Genomic DNA, 22,916 nt, shown 5'->3' on the forward strand with positions numbered 1-22,916 from the left:
GGATTTAATTTTTTACTTTCACTTCTTTTTGCAGGTTTGAATGTGGAAGTTGATCGAATACTAGAGATTTCTTGCATTATTACAGTTGGCAATTTGACTAAACCAGTGCATTTACAATTTGACCAAGTAGGTTGCAATATCATTGGGTAAGCTTTCTATTTCACATTACCGAATTAGACTATGCCCTTCTGTTTTTGCTTTTCCTTTTTCACATCATTATTTCCATTTACATGTCCATAAATGGTGCGACTGGGAATGGACTTAGGTCTCTTGCTACCTTTCCATATAATGCTTCATCCATTATTTCAGGATGAATCTCCGATCGAAATGTGGAAAATTATACACATGCTGTTTACATGCCGCTCCAGACAAAGGAAAATCTTGCCAAGTTTTATTAGAACCTTTCTATTTGGGAGTCTCAACGACCATGTGATGCCTTATTGCCATGTATGCTCTGACATGTAAACACCAGCAATCATTGTGTTATATTTTAGCACAAATCTCGCGTCAGGACATTTCAAAATAATATTTATATGGCATGGATAGATTAGTAAAAGATTGGTCATACCATTAACTTGCCCACCAACTTGAGTTTTACTTACATAGATGTATATTTTCCCTTTTCTTATTCCTTGGCAGCACAAATCAGCTTCACACTGTCAAGTCTTTTATCCCTATTTTGTGTCTATAGTTTATGTACACTGTACATGTGTTCTTATTTTTGCTTACAAAGGTATTTCTGGCTTGGAAAAAATATGACAATGACCTCTCTCTTCTTCTTAATGATTATTTTGTTACTAACAGATGATTTTATTTATGTATGAACAAATTTTGACTTTGATGCATCTCAGACAATTTGTATAGGACTTACGAGGCTACTTATCTTGAAAGCGTCTCAGACAATTTGCCCCCTCTAAATGCTTAAGGAAATTGGTCCCTGTGAGTATGGATAGGCACCCTCTCTGCCCAGGTCACGCTGCTCCAGGTATTAAGTTGCTTCAATACAGCATTGAGGCCATTTAATTCTTGAAGGTGGTTGATCAGCAATGCATTTGACAACCGAATAGATGCAAAAAGGACATTACGTGAGATTAAGCTTTTTCGATACATGGATCATGAAAATGTATGATTGTTTACTTTTCTTATTCTCATGTTATTCTGCTGTCGTTATTTGAAGGGGTTGTAAGTATCCAGTTGTTATTTAAATGAGATTACTCGGGCTGCATTTAAAACTGCAATTCATATGAAGAAAGAATTCATTTTCTATTTGTATTCTCTGCTTATCCTTTAAGCCTCTTATAATTTGTGCCCCGACGCTTTTGTTTTCATGTTTATTTCTTTTACTCCTTAAACTACGCTGCACATGTTTTCGAATTATCAGTCCGGGAATAAGCAGCCGGGAGCTGCTTCCGAAAGAGTCGCACCGCTATGGTCGCAATTTTACTGTTGTAAGTTGTAACACAGGGTTTTCCGTGTCAGGACAATTTTGCCATCAAAAAATGTATTCCTTTCAAAAGAAGATAATCTGATTCATCAAAAGAGGAATTCCTCTGCAGATTAATCGAAATAATTTCTCTACAGATTCATCAAAAGAGGAATTGTAGAAGAATTTCATTTTTTAAAAAATTATTACAGATATGCAAGATTTAAAGTGAGAGTTGAAGGGAGAGAGGGAAAAGTATCTGAAGAGTCGGTGCAGAGGAGCCTTTGCCTAGAGGGAGAATTTCTGATCAATATTACTTCCATTGGTTCTAGGCACAAATATTATCCAATTTGTGTTATTGATTATAAATTCAGATATTCAGAGTCTATAACCGTATTTTCTTAATAATTCTGTTGCAGGCTCTCACTCAACGGAAATCCAACTATTTTATTCAGGCATGAGATTTAAGATTCATCTTAATTCTTTATCCCTGATAATTAAGATTTGTTTAATCTAAGACATTAGAAATGTTATTATAACAACTTTTTGGAAGTAGAGTTGTAATTTTTGGAGTACCTTTAGACAGATTTTAATGGGTTACATTGTATTTGCAATGATAAAATCTTCATATTTGTGAAAATTTTATAAGTTCTTAAGATTGACAAAAAATATGAGGCTTCAAGACGAATAGTCATGATTTTTAATTAAAACAATATAAAAGAGTTCTCAAAATAGATATTAAAAATTGACGATGGTGAAATTGGAGGTCATCTCAATAGTGTTATCGTATAAGCACATTTAACTGTAGAGTTACTACGAAATGTTAATCTCCAGAAAAACGCATTGTTGATGGTGAGGAATTGAAATCATCTACATATGTTAACAAGGTATAACTTCAAGTGGGAATAAAACTCTTGACATTTCGTATTCATATAATTTGGTCCCATAGAGATTCACCACTCGATTATTAGCCAATTGGTTGATTTTTTTTCTCTCTCTCTCTACCTAACAAGAGAATGGTGAGGATACAACTCATACAAGAGATGGAGATGGATTCTTGTGGTGAAAATTGGCATATTACTTTCATTCTTCATGACCAAGAACTCACAAGGAACTAAAAATGGACGTAAATGTTGATGAAACTTAGTCATGATTGCATCGAACAGCTTATAATTCGGCAATAAAAACATCACGCAATTAAATTCTTGAATTTAAAATTAAAGGGTGCACATACATTGTTGGAGTTTGAAAAAAAACATTCTTGGTTTGACTATAAAGACAACCTCATTCGGCAAAAGCCATCCTTGTATAATATATATATATATATATGTTTTTTTTTTTTGCATTGGTATACTAGGGATGGATGAAACCTGGATATGCCAATTGATTTCTCTTTTCTCCTCCTTTTTTTGCATTGGTTTTATCTATTACAATAAGTTCTTAGTTTTGCTATGATTGCAAGTTTTTGGACAATAGTTTGTCAGATTTTAACTTAGCATTGAACTTAGAGTTCATGACAAAAGGTTAGGACATACACATGAAGAATTTGTCGTGTTTATTGAATTGGATTCATGTGTTATACCCGTAAAAAAGAAAATTTTATGATATTTTATATAAAACAAATTAAGAGTAATCGCACAAAATAGTCCGTTGATTTAAGCAAGTTTGACTTCATATACAAATTTTTATTTTTCCTTCTAAGTATTTGTTAAGATTATTTATTTTCAGTATAAAAAATACAAATTCATTGGAAACTTGAACATGTTATTTGAAAAATATTTTATTTGAACTTGATTTACCCAAGTTATATATCTTCCTTCCTACCACCTGTCCTGTACAAGTTTATACATTTGTTTTCATTTGTAAATATAAATATACATTAACAACTTTATTTAGGGTATAAATATACCCTAAATTTCGTCATGATATGAGCAGCGTATTTACATAAGACGATAGAACTCATTTTCACTAGCATGATATTCATTTATATAGTCAAAAGTTTTAGTACTTATCAAATTCTTAAATAAAATTTAAATTAAGTGATTATGTGTTTTAGAGCATCCACATCAGATTACCTAAACATGAATCTGTCTGTAAAATAGGGAAAGATTATAGAGATTTTGTCAAAATAGAGCTCTGCATCAGATTACCTAGAGGTTCCCTATTTTACAGAATATGAACAGTAGTTCCCTACATCTAGAGAACCACTATTCACTTCCCTAAACATAAAATAACATTTTTTACTACTTTACTTTCTCCTCTCTCCTCTCTCCTCATTTTTTCCCTCCTCTCTCTCTTCACTCCTCTCTCTCTCTCTCCTCACTCTTTCTCTCTCCTCACTCATCTCTTTCTCTCTCCTCACTTTCTCTCTCTCTCCTCACTCCTTTCTTTTCCTCTCTTCTTTCTCTCTCCTCTCCTCACATTTTGACTCCTTTCTCTCTCTTCTTTCTCTCTCCTCACTTTTTCTCTCTCTTCTTTCTCTCTCTTCTTTCTCACTCCTCACTCCTTTCTTTCTCTCTCATCACTCATCTCTTTCTCTCTCCTCTCCTCACTTTTTCACTCCTTTCTCTCTCTTCTTTCTCTCACCTCTGTCTCTCCTCACTATTTCTCTCTCTTCTTTCTCTCTCATCACTCATCTCTTTCTCTCTCCTCTCACTTTTTCTCTCTCTTTTTTCTCTAATTTTTAATAACATTAATTTATTATTTTAATTAATATATTGTTTTAAATGTAATTAATTTATTATTTTAAATAGAAGTAATTTATATGAATAGAATAAATAAAGGAAAGAGAAATAAATATTATTTTAATGCAATAGAGAATATGATAGGTAATCTGATGCAGTGTTGATTGGATGGAGAATCTGTAAAATAGGGGAAAGTGACGTTTTGTCTGTATTTTAGGAAATCTGTTAAGAGAAACTGATGCAGATGCTCACATAAAAGTTTGAATTTCAAAATTGACATTCGATTTGATTTAGTTTGTTCCTACCAATTGGGTTCGTGTATATATATATATATAATTATAATCATAAAATTGTGACTATTTGGATATGATTTGAACTCTTAAAAATATGAAAATCTAAACATTTTATTAACTAATATTATCATATTTAAAAAATTTAACGTTTAAAGGTTGTACTATCCTATTTCAAAATATTAATATGAATTTAAAGTGTTGGTTATCTACTTTTATATATTTTTGAAGATTATCACAATTTTTTGAATATATTTTTAAAAATCTGAAAAAAATCATATAGTTGGTTAAAAGGATATTTTGTTAGTTTTTTTGAGTTAACATTCTCTATATATGTTATTATGAACTATATCTTTCTTTGATTTAAAAATATTTTAATATTGATATTGATTGGGGAAGGAAAAAAATTAATATTGTAAAAATCTTGAAAGTTTTGGAGGGAAAAAAAGATGAAGGTGTCTTCTACTTTTATATATAAATAAATGCGAATATGGGAACAACGAAAAAAAAATACAAAAACTCTATATATCCTTAACAATTTCTTCCATAACCGGTCATAATAGTATTACGTTATCTAGTTACATTGAATTTCGTTATTACGTTTTGTCTAATCACATTGACTTTCGTTATTACGTTGTCTAATCACATTGAATTTCATTATTACGTTGTTTAATTACATGTTATGACTGATTTTTTTTGGGATACGTAGCGTTTCCGCAAAAAAAATTGGAAATCGAAAATACATATTTTAAGTTAACAAATAAATTAATGTGCATATGGGAACAACCACAAATAATAGATTCCAATAACACTATATTTTCTAACAGTTATAATATGGATCCTAGCAGCTGAATTGTACACACAAGATTTCTTGCGCATCATGTGGGACATTTGAAGCCCATAAATTTACTTGAATCATGTGCGTTCAACTCAACAGTTGGGATAACTAGACCGTTAGGATCTTTATCATTTTCGATTTTCTAATGAAAGTAGCCGGTACTTTAGAATGATTGGATTATGATAATAAAACATGAATTATTAAATAAATAAAAAACTAAATATGATTGAATTATGAAAAAACCCATTTACAACAGAGCATGAATCATCTTTTTGTTTCAATTAGTCACAAATAATCTAAAATGATTGCCACGTAGATGGATATTATTTCATTTATATATGAATAGCATTGTTGTTTTCATAATTATTTATTTTTAGGTAGGTAAGTAGGTTGGAATCTTAAGAAATGTATATGTACGTAAGAGCATCTCCAATTGGAGACTTAATTTTATGACTTGGGTATGCAAAATGAAAGTTAGGGATTTTGAATCCCCTTTTAATGCCTCCGTTAGAGGTGCTCTAACAAATTATAATGATTCAAGATGAAATTTATCTTACGGAAGTTCAAAATAGGTTGATTCAAGATGAGCTCTCCTATGATAAAGTTGTCTTGGCTGAAGAATACAAAAAGCTTTCTTTCTTGTCTCACCGATGAACATATGAGAATTTATGAACCAATAATGCATGATGTATCAGTAAATAAAGGAGGAGTGTTCTTTTTAAACGGATATGGAGGTACAGGAAAGACATTCATATGGAAAACACTTTCAGTAGCACTGCGATCTAAGTGTGAAATTGTTCTTACAGTTGCATCGAGTGGAATAGCGTCTCTGTTGATTCCTGGTGGTAGAATAGCTCATTCCATATTTGGTATTCTTTTGAATATTAACGACTACTCATGTTGCAATATTAGACAAGAAAGTCAATTGGCTCAACTAATATGTAAGTCCAAGCTCATAATATGGGATGAAACCCATATGACTAACAAATACTTATTTGAAACATTGGATAAGACCTTGAGGGATGTTCTTAGATTTACGAATCATAAAAGCTTCAGCAACCTTTTGGAGATAAAGTTGTAGTTTTTGGGGGTGACTTTAGATAGATTTTGTCTATTGTTCCAAAGGGGACAAGACAAGGCATCGTATTTTGTAACAATAAACTCTTCATATTTGTGAAATTTTTGCAAGGTCTTAAGATTGACAAAAAAAAAAGAGGTTTCAAACGGCAAGGTCTTAAGATTGACAAAGAAAAATGAGGTTTCAAATGAGTGGTCATGATTTTGCAATAAACAATATAAGAGAGTTCTTGGAATGACTATTAAAAATTGGTGATGGTGAAATTGGAGATCATAATGATGGTGAGAGAATAATATAAATTCCATATGATCTTCTTATCAAGGAATTAGGCAATGCCTTGGCAACAATTGTTGATAGCACTTATCCTTATTTATTTCAAAAATGGGTGATTCTAAGTATTTGCAGGAGAGGACAATTCTTGCGCCAACACTTGAAATTGTACAAACGGTGAATGACTTTATGCTTTCATTAGTTTCAAGTGAAGAAATAACTTATTTTAGTTCTAATAGTGCTTGCAAAGCATATGTGAATGCCGATAGTCATGAATATTTATACACAACTGCATTCTAAAATTCCATTATATCTTCCAGTCTTCCAAACTATGAATTAAAATTGAAGATTGGTGTTCCAGTAATGCTGTTGAGAAATATTGATCAGAAATATGGTTTATGCAATGGAACCAGAATGATAGTAACACAATTGAGAAAGCACATAATAGAATCTAATGTTATTTCAGAAAGCAAGGTGGGTCACAAAGTATTTATTCCTTGAATAGTACTATCTCCATCAGATTCTCAGTTGCCATTTAAATTTTAGAGAAGACAATATCCATTAGCTATTATTTTGCTATGACAATAAACAAAAGCCAAAGACAATCACTTTCTCATGTTCGTTTGTATTTGTCAAGGCCGATTTTTAGTCATGACCAACTATATGTTACAGTCTCAAGTAAAAACTAGGAATGAGCTGAAAATATTAATTGTTAACGATGAATGGCAATTATGTAAAACTACAAGTAATGTAGTATTCAAAGAGGTGTTTTATAATTTAACATAGGTATATCATGTCATTGTCAACTTTCTAATATTATATACTTCAATGAATTTTAGCTTGAAATTTAAAGTTAATGTGAGGAATGTCTCTTCAACTTTTCCTAAACTCACTGAATGTGTTGATTCTTTTGTGATCAAGTATTTCATTAAAATTATAAATTATTTAATATTCGTGCATCGCATGGATCCTAACACTAGTTTCAATGTTAGTTTAAGAGGGAAAAAATAATATTGTAAAAATCTGGCAAGTTTAGGAATGAACAAAATTGAAGTATTTTTCTACTTTTATATATCATATGATTTAATAAAAATATTGACTTTCTGCACTAATGATAATTTCTCTTTCAGTAATCTATTAACTCTTTATGATGAGCATAATGAGTCAATCACTATCCAGGCACCGCGATAAAACATAAATTCAAACAAATGATCTAATTAAAGTACAAACCAAAACACACAAACACACGACTCACTCAATAACCACACTCATTGTCCGATAGCCATTGCAATTGTCATATTTTGTTGGCTCATGAGTGTATTTTTGGAAAATTTGTTGGGTCATGGATAAAGATATGAGTACAACAATGACATTTTATTGGTTTTATTTTGATGAGTCAAGCGTGGTGCATGAACTTTAATTTGTCCCCTTGCTCCAACAATACCAATATAGTAACCTCATTTTGTTGTGACAAGGATGTGCGTATGGAACTTCAAATGCCCATATGTTTGCTCATGGTTGGGCCCCCCACAGCACACACACATTTTATACTAAAATCAATCGAAAATGACATGTAGCCCATCAATTTGGTAGCCCAACAGGTTTATTTTATTGATTTAACCAATGAAATGTTTTATTTCCACTCTTTTATCCCATAATTCATTGTCCAAAATTTATTGTTTTAATATCGATTCTATTATTTTTTAAAGCACAATCTAGAATTCAATGTTTTAGTTCTTAATTCATTTGTTTTTGAAATGTCATTGAAAAAAACAATGAAATTAAGAAATTCCTTTGAAAAAAATAATAGAATTAAGATTTATCCAATAAAACTCATCGACATATCTTGTTAAAAAGAGTTTTATGTGTTGATTCCGAATATGTAATTTTTTTTAAAAGTCTAACATGTATTTTGAGAGTTAAACTTTTTAAAATTTCGTTTAAGAGACTTGGACTCCCATTACCACTATATGAACTATCTAACATTACTGAAAAATCAATATTCCGTCCCACCTCTATTACAACCAACAAATTTACATCATTGTATTAATATAATTTATTAGCCCACATCAAAAAACACATATCTCAATATATTTTGGGATAATGCTTGAGACCCCAAAAGACCCCCGTTTAATATGGAGTGTTGAATGTAAGATGGGTCCTACATATCTGTTTTTAATCAATAAATATTTTAATATCACATAAATTTTAAAAACTTTTGGGGTCACATGATCTCTCTAACATTATCCTATATTTTGTTAGCCTCAACAAAAAAAAATGTCTCCATTCTTATGTCACCACACAGCATATCACATTTTCCAATAATTATAATGCCCCAATAGCCATTAATATAATTGCTCGTGCACTATCGCTTATTTAACCTCTTTTTCCCTCTCAAGTCTCAATTAAACCTCTGTTCTCCCGTCCCTAAAACCCTACCGACGCCACGACGATGCAAGCCACCCTCATCTCTCCACGCGCCACCACTCCCATTCCGACATTCAAACCCCTTAACCCTCTCCATGGGCCCCAAACCCGGACCTGCCTTCCAAAGCGGTCCCCCAACTCTCTCCGAATCACAGCCCAATCGCCTCCTGCTGTGACCGCTGAGCCCTCATCCGCCGCCGCCGGTACCTCCAGTGAAGGCCTGAAGCTCAACAAGTATAGTTCCCGCGTTACGGAGCCCGTATCCCAAGGTGCGTCCCAAGCCGTGCTCCATGGCGTTGGTTTATCTGAGGAGGACATGTCGAAGCCTCAGATCGGTATCTCGTCGGTCTGGTATGAGGGCAATACATGCAATATGCACCTCTTGAGCTTATCGGAGGCTGTGAAGCAAGGGGTGCGGGAGGCTGGCTTGGTTGGGTTCAGGTTCAATACTGTGGGAGTTAGTGATGCCATTTCGATGGGGACTAGAGGTATGTGCTATAGCTTGCAGAGTAGGGACTTAATTGCTGATAGTATTGAGACTGTAATGAGTGCGCAGTGGTATGACGGCAATATCTCTATCCCCGGTTGTGATAAGAATGTAAGTGTTGCTCATTGTTCGTCTCCTCTCTTGGTGTTTTCAATTTTTTTTTTGTTTCTTGATTGGAATGTGTAGATGTTGCAATTTTGAAGAAAATTCAACCACTGGTAGATAAGTTTTTTTTGTTGGTTGTTTTTTTTATTTTTTATTTTTTTTAAGTGTTTAGTTTGTCTGGCAGAAGTTTTTTTGCAGAAGCTTCTGTGTTTTTATTTTTTATTTTATAAATAGAGAAGTTAATTGATATTTTACTTTTACATGAATGCAATTTGATTCTTTAATAATCCACATCACTTCTACTTTTACTTCTACTTATGTTTAACAAAAGATTATCATTTTTATGTGCAAAAGGCCAGTGCATATAATTATGACTTTAGTATTCCTCAGTTATCTTGTTAATTGGGTAGAAAATATTTCCTTTGTAAGGCATCACCAATCCATGTACAGGTATCTGAAACTATGTATGCTTTGTTCTCTCTTGTTAAGTTTGGAGGGGTTCTCAACTTCTCATTGGTTTTCACGCATAAGTGTTGCTATGAGTTTTTTCTTGTTTTTATCTTACCTCTATTAAAGTTCTCTTAGATTGGTGGTAGTGATATGAAGATTATAGCAGAATATGTTAAGCTTATTGTACTCTTCTCTTCCTTTTTTTTTTCCCCGCATTTTGTTATTCATTCTTTTGAGAAAGGTGGTATTGGAGTTCTTTCTTTCTGTCAAAAACATGCCAATGGAATTCAAGAACCTGCAAATTTACTGCCTTACAAATTGCAATATGCTATCATCGTCCAGCCATAATGTGATCGTAAATATGGCCCTCATTTTTTTTCATATTTATTCACTTTGCCCTATTTATATTGTGCTTTGTTTCTTGATGTTGTGCTACAGTAGTTTCTCTATTTTTGGATGGGTTACTGACCATGTAATGTGGTCTCTTATATTTTGTAGATGCCAGGGACAATTATTGCAATGGGGCGGCTCAACCGACCAAGCATCATGATCTACGGTGGAACGATCAAGGTTTGATACGTTGCTTTATCTTCTTTGTTTTTCTTCCTGGAAATGCTGTATTTCTATTGAACCCATCTTTCATATTGGCTTACTTAAACGCACATCGTTTTGTTAAACAATTGATGTGAGATATTTTTTGAAGTTGCATTAGAAAGAAGATCTCATCTTCAGATGTTTGGCCTTTTTTTTTTTCCTGGCACAATTGGAAGAATATACAACCTATCTGTGTGCTATTCTCCCCCCCTTACACATATATCCTCTGTCATTGAGATAATGAGAAAGCATTTCATCTATCATGTTGGAATTTTGTTTTATTTTTGAAAAGATACTCACTGTGGCTCTTGGATGATCATCATATGTAGAAACATCTGCATCTACAGTGGTGAAATGTTACACACATCCCACTCCTGATGACTAATGCATTGTTATTTTTTTTTTGGGTTTTGCAGCCAGGTCATTTTGGAGGCAATACATATGACATAGTGTCTGCTTTCCAGGTATGCATCATTATATGCTGCTTCAACATTACTAATGGGTTCAGTTGTCAGCTTGTATATCTATAAAAAAGTGCATTTCAATCATCATTAGCCTTTTCTGTCCTAACAAAATTATGCATAAAAAAAAAAGGATTTGGTAAAATGCCAATAAAAAAGCTGGATTTTCCTCTTGACTTCTTTCCGTGTTTTATTGCTTTATTTCTTTATCTTCAGCAATTTTCAATGTACATGATTGATGGAGAGATGATGCTTCAACTAGTTTTCTTTAGCATGCCCATTGTATTTTTTGTTATATTTATCTCATCTGTTTCCGGCATGTCTATGATGGATGGTAGTTATTCTTATAAGATCTCAGATCTCTTGCACTTGGAGGCAACCTGTGCCATCTACCATTTTATTACTTTTAAGAAAGGTGAAGTGAAGAAGAAATTGGCTTTGAGGGTTATGATAGTTGTCACTTGGAAGTTGCCAATATGCCAATTCCTTGACCAGTGGAAATAATTGGCGGAAATGTTCTGATTGTCATTAGTGCATCATAACTATATTTGTGCCATCAGCCAGAAAATTGTCAGAATGCTAAAGCATATAACTATTTACCTGCCTCTCCTTTCCTCTCCCTCATCCCAAAAATGATGTTTTCCTTTAGGCTTGTGTTTCCGTCTTTCTGAGTCGTATTTTTTGCATGAACACTAATTTCATTCATAGTGACTAGTCAAAATTCCAAAGGCTCAGAAATGGAAAGCCAAGAGAGTAGGAATCTAGATATTGAAGACTTGTGTGGCTTTGTTTCTTCCTTGTAATTTTTGAATCTTCGTTTATGTAGAAGCCTGGTGATGTTTAAAGAGGTGCCTCTATACTTGTGGATGTTCTTCACCGTTCATTTAGAATCTATTACATACAGATCCATGTAGTTGTAATATGAAGTGGATTAGTGGAGGCTAGCTTCTGAAACTTGTGATTTCTTAAAAGGGCAACTCAGTGCAGAAAGCTCTTGCTATTGCATGGTCAGGGGATGACTGATATGTGGGACCTTATATTGCATTATGTGGAGGCTGTTGGTATGGCTTGAATCTAGGCTGTAATGGAGCTACTTTTCTGCCATGGCATCACAATTTCCTCTTTAAGTTGTCAATTTAAGGTTTTAGATGCAACATATAAACAAACACTTAAATGTGCTTTTAAGAGGGCAAACTTTTTAATTTGCACTCTGTTCCTGGGCATTTCTGCATGTAGCACATTAGCATAATGGTTGGCAGGGCTTTTGATTTGTACTCCATTTAAAGAGGAAAAAGAAGAGATGAGTCAACACCAGTTGACTCCTAAAGTGAAATCTCTTGCGCTTTTATTCAGACACAGTTGACTCCTAAAACTGAGTGTTGTTTTGCTCAATGGAGATCTGTTTAGTTGTTGTCCTGTGCACACACGTGGCTCAAACACGCACACCCACACATCTTGTTCTTGCTTAATCTGTAGTCTTCTCTTGAAACGCTTATCTTTGTTTCATTACTATCTAATTCTTAGGTTCTGGGTTGCCTGAATTTCACTCTGCAACTTATTGTAGTATCATATTTTTCTTTTAGAACAACAAATCAATAGGAAACTCGGGGTAATATGTCATTGTGCTAGGTAATAATTATTGACCTACTACTGATACACCTGGAAAGTGGAGGCAACATGTAATTCTGTTTGAATATGTTAACTTGCAAGCATTGAATAATTTTCGGTTGACCAAAATTTTTATTATAAATTATACATACATATTAACTGATTGAAAATTCAGTCTACATTTGGCCTACAAGGAAGAATAAGGCTAGAAGAAAAGGCTAGGGATGGTGCCTTTAGCTTTGACTTCATGATGAAGAATTGGATGGTCCAAAAGTTTAAGCGGACAGACAGTGATATTTTGGATCATGTAAATCGATAACATAAATTATAATCATCATTTCTTCTGGGCCAATATGAGGAAAAGCCCAGGCTATTATTTTTTATGTTTCAACGAATTATTGTCATTCTAAAAATTGTTATCTGATCTAGAATTGAATAACTGATAAAATTGGTACGACTCTTAGAGTCTTAGTTCTTGTTTTATTCAAATTGTTTATTGAAGCAATTACAGTTGAAGAAATGCATATAACCTGTAAGATGATTTTGCATTACATCTGAAAACTGGTGAACTTTGGATTATTGATTTTGCGACTTCTGGAACTCATTTTCATTTTCTTTTGATTGTTGACATAGGTTTATGGAGAGTATTTAGGTGGATCAATTAGTGATGAGCAAAGAAAAAATGTACTCCTTAATTCATGTCCAGGGCCAGGGGCTTGTGGTGGCATGTATACTGCTAATACTATGGCTTGTGCTATCGAAACCATGGGGATGTCTCTTCCTTACAGGTAGAATTGTAATTGCAGCATCTTTTGGGTAGGAATTGGCAAACCAAGTCGCCTTACTTTTTGTTTTTTTTTCTTCCTGTTTTCAAAAGCTCTTCAATACCAGCAGAAGATCCATTGAAGTTGGATGAGTGCCGTTTAGCTGGAAAATATATTCTAGAATTACTAAAATTGGACTTGAAACCACGAGATATAATCACTCCAAAGTCCCTGCGCAATGCAATGGTTATCGTCATGGCACTAGGTGGATCTACCAATGCTGTGTTACATTTAATTGCTATTGCAAGGTGGAGTGAGTTTTATTTTGGTTTCCTTATGAGTTCCACTTGTCACATCGTATGAATGGCTTATAGGAAGATTTTTGCAGGTCTGTTGGTCTAGAGTTAACTCTTGATGATTTCCAGAGGGTTAGCGATGAGGTTCCTTTTCTTGCAGATCTGAAACCTAGTGGCAAATATGTCATGGAGGACATACACAAGGTCAATATGATGAATACCTTTATTGTTCATGGTGTATGAGGTTGCTATACCAGTTACGTTTATGAAATGTCTCTTATTATTGAACCTTTAGAATATTATTCCATAGATTGGAGGGACACCTGCTGTCATTCGCTATCTTTTAGAGCTTGGATTTCTGGATGGCGATTGCATGACTGGTACGCAGATATGGGCACATGATAATTTCAGCATCAACTGCAAGTTTGTTACTGATGGTTGATTTTTTGCTATTCTCATTAACACAAGGTTATTTTCTCTCCAGTGACTGGGAAGACTTTAGCTGAGAACGTGAAAAATTGCCCTCCTTTGGCAGATGGGCAGGTTTGTTTGATATTTGAAATGCTAATTTGTACACTTAAATCGATGATGATTATTCTTTATGATATTTTTTGAACTACTGATAAATAAGGCCCCAAGCGCAATAATTACATTACTCTCTCTCGCGTTTGTCTTCCAGGACATAATAAAGTCAGTAGAAAACGCCATCAAGAAAACAGGCCACCTCCAAATATTGTATGGAAATGTTGCACCAGAGGGTTCTGTCGCAAAAATCACTGGAAAAGAAGGGCTATATTTCTCTGGTGCCAACTTTTTATCCTATCTATCTAATTGTTTCTTGAATGTCTAATTTGTTTGTATGAGATTTAATATACTTTAAGCTAATATAATGATCTTGAAACTGATTGCCAGGTCCTGCACTTGTCTTTGAAGGAGAGGAGTCCATGATTGCTGCAATCTCTGAGAATCCCTCAAGATTTAAGGTATAAATGCATGTCTTGAGGCTTCTGATTTGGATAAACCAACTATCGACCAGCAGAGTTGCCCAATCAATTTAGGAATGGGTCTAGGCCCAAAGTTTCAAGAGTTCCTTTTTAGCTTCTTGTAAATTTAGAAGGCTGCATAATATTGACTATTGGGAGTCTGATATTTTTACACGACATCGTGAACCCTGTGTTAGTCAAAATCTAGGAAGCACAGACACGGGACACGACACTGACACTCCAACATGGGAATTTCAAAATTTGCAAGATATATATATATATATATATATATATATATATATATATATATATATATATATATACAGAATTTCTCTCCTAAGGACTCATAATGCGGACATAACTTGCGGACATCACTGTAAGCTGTCCGATCCTATTAAGGGCCCAGATTATTTCACTCAAAAAATACCCACCCACGCGCGTAACCCTCATCTCCCTCTCTCTTTCACGATCTGCACTCCTTCATCTCTCTCACGATCTAAATCTCAATTCGAGAATTGCAACTCATTTCCTCCACCCTCGCAACTAGTCACACCCCAAGGATATGTTTACTGATATCAATTTCTTCTTGTGATGTTGTGCTAATCGGGCCATTCCCTCTCTTGTCCTCTTTGTTACGCGAAGTAACCCATCCCCCATCCCCCTCTCTTACATGAATGAGCTCATCGCCCATCTTGGCTCGAAATCACTCATTGAAGCTTGTAGGTTGTTTGAATCGTCGATTTTTTGTGTTTGAAGCATGTTTCTGGAATTAGGGATTTCAAACCCTTCTAATTAGGGATTATAAATCAAATAAATTCAGGTGAGGCTGGGTCGAACGGAGAGGTTTGTTTTGTCAGGTGAGGTCGAGTGAAAGAGAGGTTTGGTCGTGTTGGATGGGTCTTCGCTTGAGAGAAGTAACTGAGGGACTGAGTTTTCATTCGCGAAACAAAGAGATGGGAAGTTCGCGAAAGAAAGATAGAGGGATGGGGCTGCGTGTGGGATAAATTTTTTAATCAAGCTGATATGAGCCGCATACTTGATCGAACGGCTAGTATGTGTGTCCGTATTTTCTGTCTGCATTATGAGTCCTTAGGAGAGAAATTTTGTATATATATTGGTCTTTGAAACCCTAACAGCTATTTAAGGTAGTGAAACTCTTTTTCATTTGATTCAGATAACACCAGTTTTAATTGCAATTTTTTTTGAATAAATACATTTATGGGTTCTCTTCAAGATAAGTAGATAACACAAGCAACAAAAATTGCTATTTTAATTGAACAAGGATCAAATATCTCGACTCAAATCATTTGACAAATTTGTATGCTACGATGCTCAATCACACTTAGCTGGAAAATTTATGAAATGAATTAAAACTACTAACTCTGTATGATCTTCAAATTAGTGTCTTTAAAAATTAAATCCAGTTACATTTGTATAGTATAAGGTCGGTGTACTTCCATTTTAGGAGGGTGTTGATAAGGGAGATTACAGAATTGCAATTCAAACCTTTTTGACTTTGCTGTAACTTGTATATTGTCTATTGCCATGTCCGGGAAGTTTTAGAGCCGTGTCCATCTTAAAAAAAATGAAAAGGACACACGTGTCCAAGGCTCCGAGTTGTGTCAGTGTCCGGAATTGGTATCTTTAAATAAATGACTTTAATAATGGGTAAAAAGTCATGTTCTTTTTCCATCCACTATTATTATCATTTAGTTACCATTTCTTGACTTAAAATTGGGTTTTGATATCAAAAATGCTCAACGAACTGTTAACAAACTATTGCATTTTGAAATTATCTACGGAACTTGTATCTGAGACAAGCGATGCTGTTCTGAATTTTCCATTGTTCGTTAGAGCGCTACAAGCTTTTTTAGTACTTAAAGTATGGACTTGAAGGAGTCTCTGTTATTGTCACATTCTAGTCCATTTACTGGAACATAAATCTTTTGTCATTTGATGTGAGCACATACATTTGCATTTTAAATGAGGAATTATATTATATTTTAAGCTAAAGTAATTTCCGGGCTTATTTCAATTAAGAAAAACCTTTCAATCACCCTTTGTTACTGCTAGATGTGGTTACTAGAACAGCTTTGTTGCCACTTCCCTGCCAAATTATCATGAACTCTTTGTCTTTTTATTGTTAATTTTTTTGAATGGTATCTTCCACCATTTTAGTTTTGAAGACTTCGGTTAGTCCTGTTCTGAATTTGAGATGGCTGCATTTGGTGCGGGAGCCCAGTGAAATATGTCATCAATTCCTTGCTTGCCATATCCAATTATGCATATATATCTGAATGTCATTCAGGCATTCTTCTTGTGTTTGAGAGCTGAATCTGCTCCACCTCTATTCAATATTTGATGAAATGATGTATGCTAGAACTCACTGCAGGACCTTGCATTTTTTTGTTATCTTACAGGGAAAAGTAGTAGTTATTAGAGGAGAGGGGCCAAAGGGTGGACCAGGCATGCCTGAAATGTTAACACCGACTAGTGCAATTATGGGAGCAGGTCTTGGGAAGGTATTATTGAGTTTGAATTTCAGTTATGGTTTAGGTCCCTTGCTGTGCTGTGCTAATCAATTGGCTCTGATTGTATGCTTTTTCTTTTTCAAATTTATATTCCATAATCTGTATCATCATTTCTTGTTATGTAATCGTTATAAGAAGAGTGTTGCACATTGAGTTCTGTCAATAATATGGTAGTTTATTTTTATAAACAAGGAGGTTTCTTTCTCTGTATAAGGTATTGACATAGTTTCACATAACTTTTCTTACCTTTAAAGTGGGCTCATGTGGATTTCTGTACAGGAGGTTGCATTGTTGACAGATGGTAGATTCTCCGGGGGTTCACATGGATTTGTTGTTGGTCACATATGCCCTGAGGCACAGGTAGGATCGTCAGAATACATCATTTTTATTTCATTCTAATAGAAAATAAATAGATTGTACTTTATTGTTTGCCATTTAACTTTGTTGGAAATCTAATCTGGAATATGATGGGGACTTTGTGTTATTTTTTTTCTTGCTTTTTAAGTTTTGAGGCTATTGTACCCTCCCCAACAGCTATGGCCAAACCATTTTAATCCTTTATCTAGGAATGGCAGAAGTAGTGCAGAACAGAAACTTCGATGTAGGAGAGAAGGAAAAAAAATTGCAGGGGATAACAAACTTGGAAGGAAAACTAGGATGTTATTAGATAAATTACTCTTCCGGCCATCTTGGTTTATTTTTTACTAGGAATGTTGGAAAAGGATTGTCGAAGGCATATTGATGTAGGAGCATAGAAGCTATCGTTCGCGTCACTGTATTGTGCACATAGATTACAGACTCCCCAGAATCCTCTCTGCTTGTTTCTTCAATTCCACACCTTCTACTCTCTAGCTTTCTGTGCTTTTTCCCCTGTAACTCTATTTGTCCAACATCACATTTCCTTTCCATAAGTGAGACATCCTTAGAGAGTAGAAATCCCTTTCTATCTTTCTATGAGTTTAAATAGATTAGGATTTTCCATATGGGAATTTGTCCTCAAGTTGTTAATTTAAAAAAACTTTGTGGGTAGTGTTAGAATAGAAAACAAAATTTGGAGTTTCTAAAATGTAAAAATATATGCATAATATAAGCAGAAAACACTTTATGTAGAGAACACTACTAAGAAAAACACTATGAAGATTGTATTACATTGTGATAATATATGCAGAAGGACCTTTATGCATTATATATATATATATATATATATGTACATTTTAGCTTTGTTCGGGTCATTTGGCATATAGAGAATCACTATGAAGATTGAATTGCAATTGTTTTTCCAGGAAGGAGGTCCAATTGGCCTTTTGAAAAATGGAGACATTATCAACATTAATGTTCGGCAGAGGAGAATAGATGTTCAGATTACTGGTGAAGAAATGGAGGATAGAAGGAAAAACTGGACTCCACCTCCATACAGGGCCTCTCGAGGAGCTCTATACAAGGTATGGTCGAATCTTCATCATCTATATTCTGATCGTATGAATTGACACATTCACTAAGAAAGCAAGCGTTCTTTTCCTCATTTCTAGTACATCAAGAACGTGCAGCCGGCCTCAAAAGGATGTGTAACTGACGAGTAATGACGTGTTTCGGAGAGGAGTGCCTCCATTCATTGTTTTCAGCAATGACATTTCCGCCTGTAAGAACTAGGTTATGCTCCTTTCTACCGTAATTTTTATTTTAAGGTTAGAGTGGTTTTATGTGCCGGCAGGTTTTCGTGTATTACCCTTTTCAGTGACACCGTCCAGACAATGCAATTTTGGCACAATTTTTTCTAATAAAATTTGTCACAATTTTTAGCTCGAACTGGAACACGTCTTGCGTAAACTGAAGGATCTCCTATATGAGACGTGCCGATATTGTCCATGGTTAGATAATAACAGGATTAGAGGAGCCATCTCAACAGTTGACACTTAATGGTCTCTCGTTTGTCCTTTTCTGCTTTGTTAAGAGCAACTCATTCTATTCTCGGCCTTATTAGACACCTAATGGTCTACACGTACTCTTATGAGGCCTTTGGCATCTAAGGTGACCCCAAAAAACTAGTTTAAGTGGGAGCTAAACTGAAGATCTCGTCCAAAGATAACCAAATAAGAGTAATAACTTGAACTCCTGTGATAATCGTTAGGCGAATTGAAGCCCATTACGCCTCAACTCTTCGGCTTCATTTGGTACTCCATGTAGAATGGTATGATATTGACGTTCAATGTATAAGCTCACATTTAATCCTATCCAATGTTTAGAAAGAATTTGGTATTAGACTTGTACAATATAATTCTTGTAAAATACATAATAGGGAGTTGTTATTTGTACACGAACCTTACATAAAACAACATAACCTTAAATAGAACAACATAATCCTAGTCTGGGCTCTATGCTAGGCAACTAGTGTATTTTTCTTTTGGATGTCGTTGTATTTATTTGTTGAATGCCTCTGATTTTGTCTATAATGGATAGTTTATAAATGTATGTAACCTGCTTTAAAACATGACAATTCTTGTCATCCCCCAAGTTAATGATATGCATTTACTGTTCCATCTCCTTCTATTCCATCTCCTTCTATGATGATTGACATCCTTAAATACTCACATCTTGACATATGTGTGTTGGATGTTAGTGCATCATGGACTACTAAATTGAATTTTTTTATTTAATTTTAATTTATTGTACATATATGGTGAATTATATATTATTATTGATTGTGTTCTATTTGTTGTACATATTTTCCACACGAGAAGAGTGTATGAAATGGATTCGCCATATTGAAAAAAGATGTGCGATTGTGACTATGATAATATCATTTAAGAGGGATGGTGTGACAAAAAAAAAACGGAATTTTGTTTAGTTGTAAAAGAAGTGGGCCTTATAGAAGTGGTGGAAGAATGTTGAAGATAAATGTAAAAGAATTACATGATAGAAGTGTAATTATCCTTTTAGATCAAGAGTTGAGAAATCAATATATGATCACGGTTGGATGCTAATGTTACTGTGGAGTTCACAATTATTCTAGAATAAAATACTTTGAAGGTCATTCATTTATTGAGAAATTAAACCAAGCAGAGGTTTCCTTGGTGGTAGATACATCAAAGTTTGGCTCGACCTGAATATATTTTGACAATGTTGAAAGATTGAGACTCGCTTAGTTATGCTACATTGAGGACAAAATATAATGATTGGCAAAGGAATAAGGTCTTGCAAATGGGTACATCCGACTATTGTTAATTTGATATGTACCTTCCTAGAATTTCGTTAATGGACTGTACCTATAAAAAAAAGCTAAAGTCTAAATGCGTCCACTTTTTTACTCTATACAATCCCCTCCCTTTTTTTTTCCTCTATACACCCCCGATCCCACCATTGACCCCACATTTTATATTTTTATAATTTATAATTTTAGGGTTTTTAATTTATTTGGTTCAAAAAATAATATTATTAAAAAACAATATTGTTATCAATACAAAGCACATTAATCAGAGGTTATGTCTATAATGTGTTGAGATACATTTATCGAATGAACAAGCTTCTCATAATGACGTAGTTGTTTCTTATATAGTGTCGCCCATTCTGTTACACAATCATACTTATATGAAAACCATTAGATCATAATAGGGGGCATCGGATAATTCCCACTCATGAATACCTGAACAAAGTGGTTATCATTCACATATCCAATAGTGATGACACTATGTTCTGCATGTGAAGGTGAGATGGATCGCAACAGTAAAAAAATCAAAGATTGTATGTCGCTTATGAGATGCAAGACGATGTTGTACCCTAATACGATAAGTTATCCCATCAGGCATATTCATCCAACAATTGATTGGTGCTGGTTTATTTGTCTCGAAAAATGCAAGCGCATTGTGAATATAGCATGCCCGCTCATAACTGTCAAACAAATATACATACTCTTCTCAAAATGCCCTTAGCTCTTCAATTAAATCACGCCTAACAGAATACCAAGCAAATTCACCTCCTTGGAGACCTAACAAAGCAACAATAGCTCTGAATCCACAATTACCGTCGGTTGCTACATCGATGACATTCACGACGTATCTTTTCAGTATCAGGGGAAATTGATTGACATAACTTAGTGATGGAACTTGTTATCCTCGTCTTGATATAGTTGGTGAAGCAATGTCAATTGATGAACAACTATGACGATGAGGTACATATGAAGTCTTCAAAGAAGCGTCCACATACTCAAATGCAAAGGGATCTCTACAAGTCGATTTATCGTTCTTTCTTAATAAGGATCGACCATGTGTATTTTGTATGACTTTTGGTTCCAAAAGTGAGGTAGTGGACGGTTTGATTATCTCTCGTAGCTTCCTCAATAGTCCAATTTTACCAGATTGAGGCTTCTTTTGAAACTGTTCCACAATTTGCTCCATCTCAACCACACAACTAAGATCATCATATTCTAATAACTCGCTTAACTTGAAGTCAAGTTTTTTCCAAAAACGATCAACAAAAGATAAAGGAATTCGATGTTTTTCGCGTGCATATAGTGATATCTCATGTGCACAAGGAAGTCCATGAGTTAATCGAACAATACATCTGCATGTTTGAATGTCGGCTTCAAAGTATGATGTTTGAAATCTATGTTGAACAACATTTAAGCTCTTCTCTAAGATACTCTTTATTACTGTAAATTGACATTCAAGCAAATTATGAATGGTGGACCATACTGACTCAAAATTACCTTGAGATGTACGAAACTGGAGTTTCAAATTTGCTTGCTGAATCTCTGACCTATTTGTCGTCGTATTTCCAAAAAGCATGCAGCTATTTGTCCACGCAGATAACAAACTTCTCTTTTTAAGGAGTTAGCCAAACTTCCTTTAAGTACGTAAGAATCATAGGATAATTATGAAATTCTAACTCAATTTCCACAAGATGAAATTCATATTCATACTCTGATTCTGACATAACCAAAGCATGCCACATTTTGTTGAATGTGCCCCAGGTTTTTTTGTCGAAAAATCTTTTCTTGTAACTGGTAAAAATATTTTTCTCAATATGCCATCGACAAAGGAGCGCCGTAGCATCAAGGAAGACACATGAAATTGATTTCATTAAAGCTAATTCTCTATCGGTGAGAATGACCCTTGGCAATAGACATTGATCTAGCATAGAGCGCAAACAACTCATTGCCCAAGTGTAATTATCTTCCTTCTCTGATTGGAGCAAGACAAATGCTAAAGAAAATGTATTCTCGGTTGATGTTACGCCAACAATCTCAAAAAGTGGCATACTATACCCATTTGTCTTGTAAGTGGAATCCATGAACACAAGAAATTGAAAGGCATGCAATATGTCTATTGTAACTATACCATTTGCATATAAACATACTATATCTATTCTAAATTTATTAGTAAAATCTTGCTCAACTTGTTCAAACGTTGATCTAACTTGCTCTGATGTTGATCCAACTTCTTCTCGACATGGATCATATTTAGAAATGAATTACTATTAACATTACAAATATGTATATACATATATATGTGTGTGTGTAAATTTTTTTAAAAAAAGTTATACAAAAAATAATGTATGAAAATATTTCACTTGATCCTCTACTGGATAATCTTAAATCTTCAGCCCATAACCTTATATAACTATCAATAATG

The 22,916-nt window shown here is 34.2% G+C and overlaps 1 protein-coding gene across 2 annotated transcripts; it reads left to right on the forward strand.

Annotated features, from left to right (window-relative positions):
- Positions 1-8,946: 8,946 nt before the first annotated feature.
- LOC120015712 (dihydroxy-acid dehydratase, chloroplastic) lies at positions 8,947-19,095 on the forward strand. 2 transcript variants are annotated; one of them, XM_038868249.1, is made up of 14 exons: positions 8,948-9,608; positions 10,551-10,622; positions 11,063-11,110; positions 13,349-13,503; positions 13,593-13,787; positions 13,868-13,979; positions 14,086-14,155; positions 14,260-14,318; positions 14,455-14,578; positions 14,688-14,758; positions 17,179-17,280; positions 17,569-17,649; positions 18,573-18,731; positions 18,819-19,095. In XM_038868249.1, the coding sequence occupies exons 1-14, from the start codon at positions 9,036-9,038 to the stop codon at positions 18,867-18,869; spliced, it is 1,872 nt and encodes a 623-aa protein (XP_038724177.1). In that variant the 5' UTR covers positions 8,948-9,035; the 3' UTR covers positions 18,870-19,095. The 2 variants fall into 2 exon arrangements, with proteins under 2 accessions (XP_038724178.1, XP_038724177.1); XM_038868250.1 differs by lacking the exon at positions 13,593-13,787 and having other exon boundaries at positions 8,947-9,608.
- The last annotated feature ends 3,821 nt before the right edge of the window (positions 19,096-22,916 follow it).

The sequence above is a fragment of the Tripterygium wilfordii genome, chromosome 14 (assembly GCF_013401445.1).
Source record: "Tripterygium wilfordii isolate XIE 37 chromosome 14, ASM1340144v1, whole genome shotgun sequence".
Taxonomy (NCBI): domain Eukaryota; kingdom Viridiplantae; phylum Streptophyta; class Magnoliopsida; order Celastrales; family Celastraceae; genus Tripterygium; species Tripterygium wilfordii.

Excerpts from the sequence above, each read along its gene's own strand:
- LOC120015712 (XM_038868249.1), top strand. The coding sequence starts at position 9,036 with ATGCAAGCCACCCTCATCTCTCCACGCGCCACCACTCCCATTCCGACA. Across the intron at positions 14,156-14,259 it reads GGATGGCGATTGCATGACTG|TGACTGGGAAGACTTTAGCT; the intron begins GTACGCAGATAT and ends TTTTCTCTCCAG. Across the intron at positions 18,732-18,818 it reads CTCGAGGAGCTCTATACAAG|TACATCAAGAACGTGCAGCC; the intron begins GTATGGTCGAAT and ends CCTCATTTCTAG.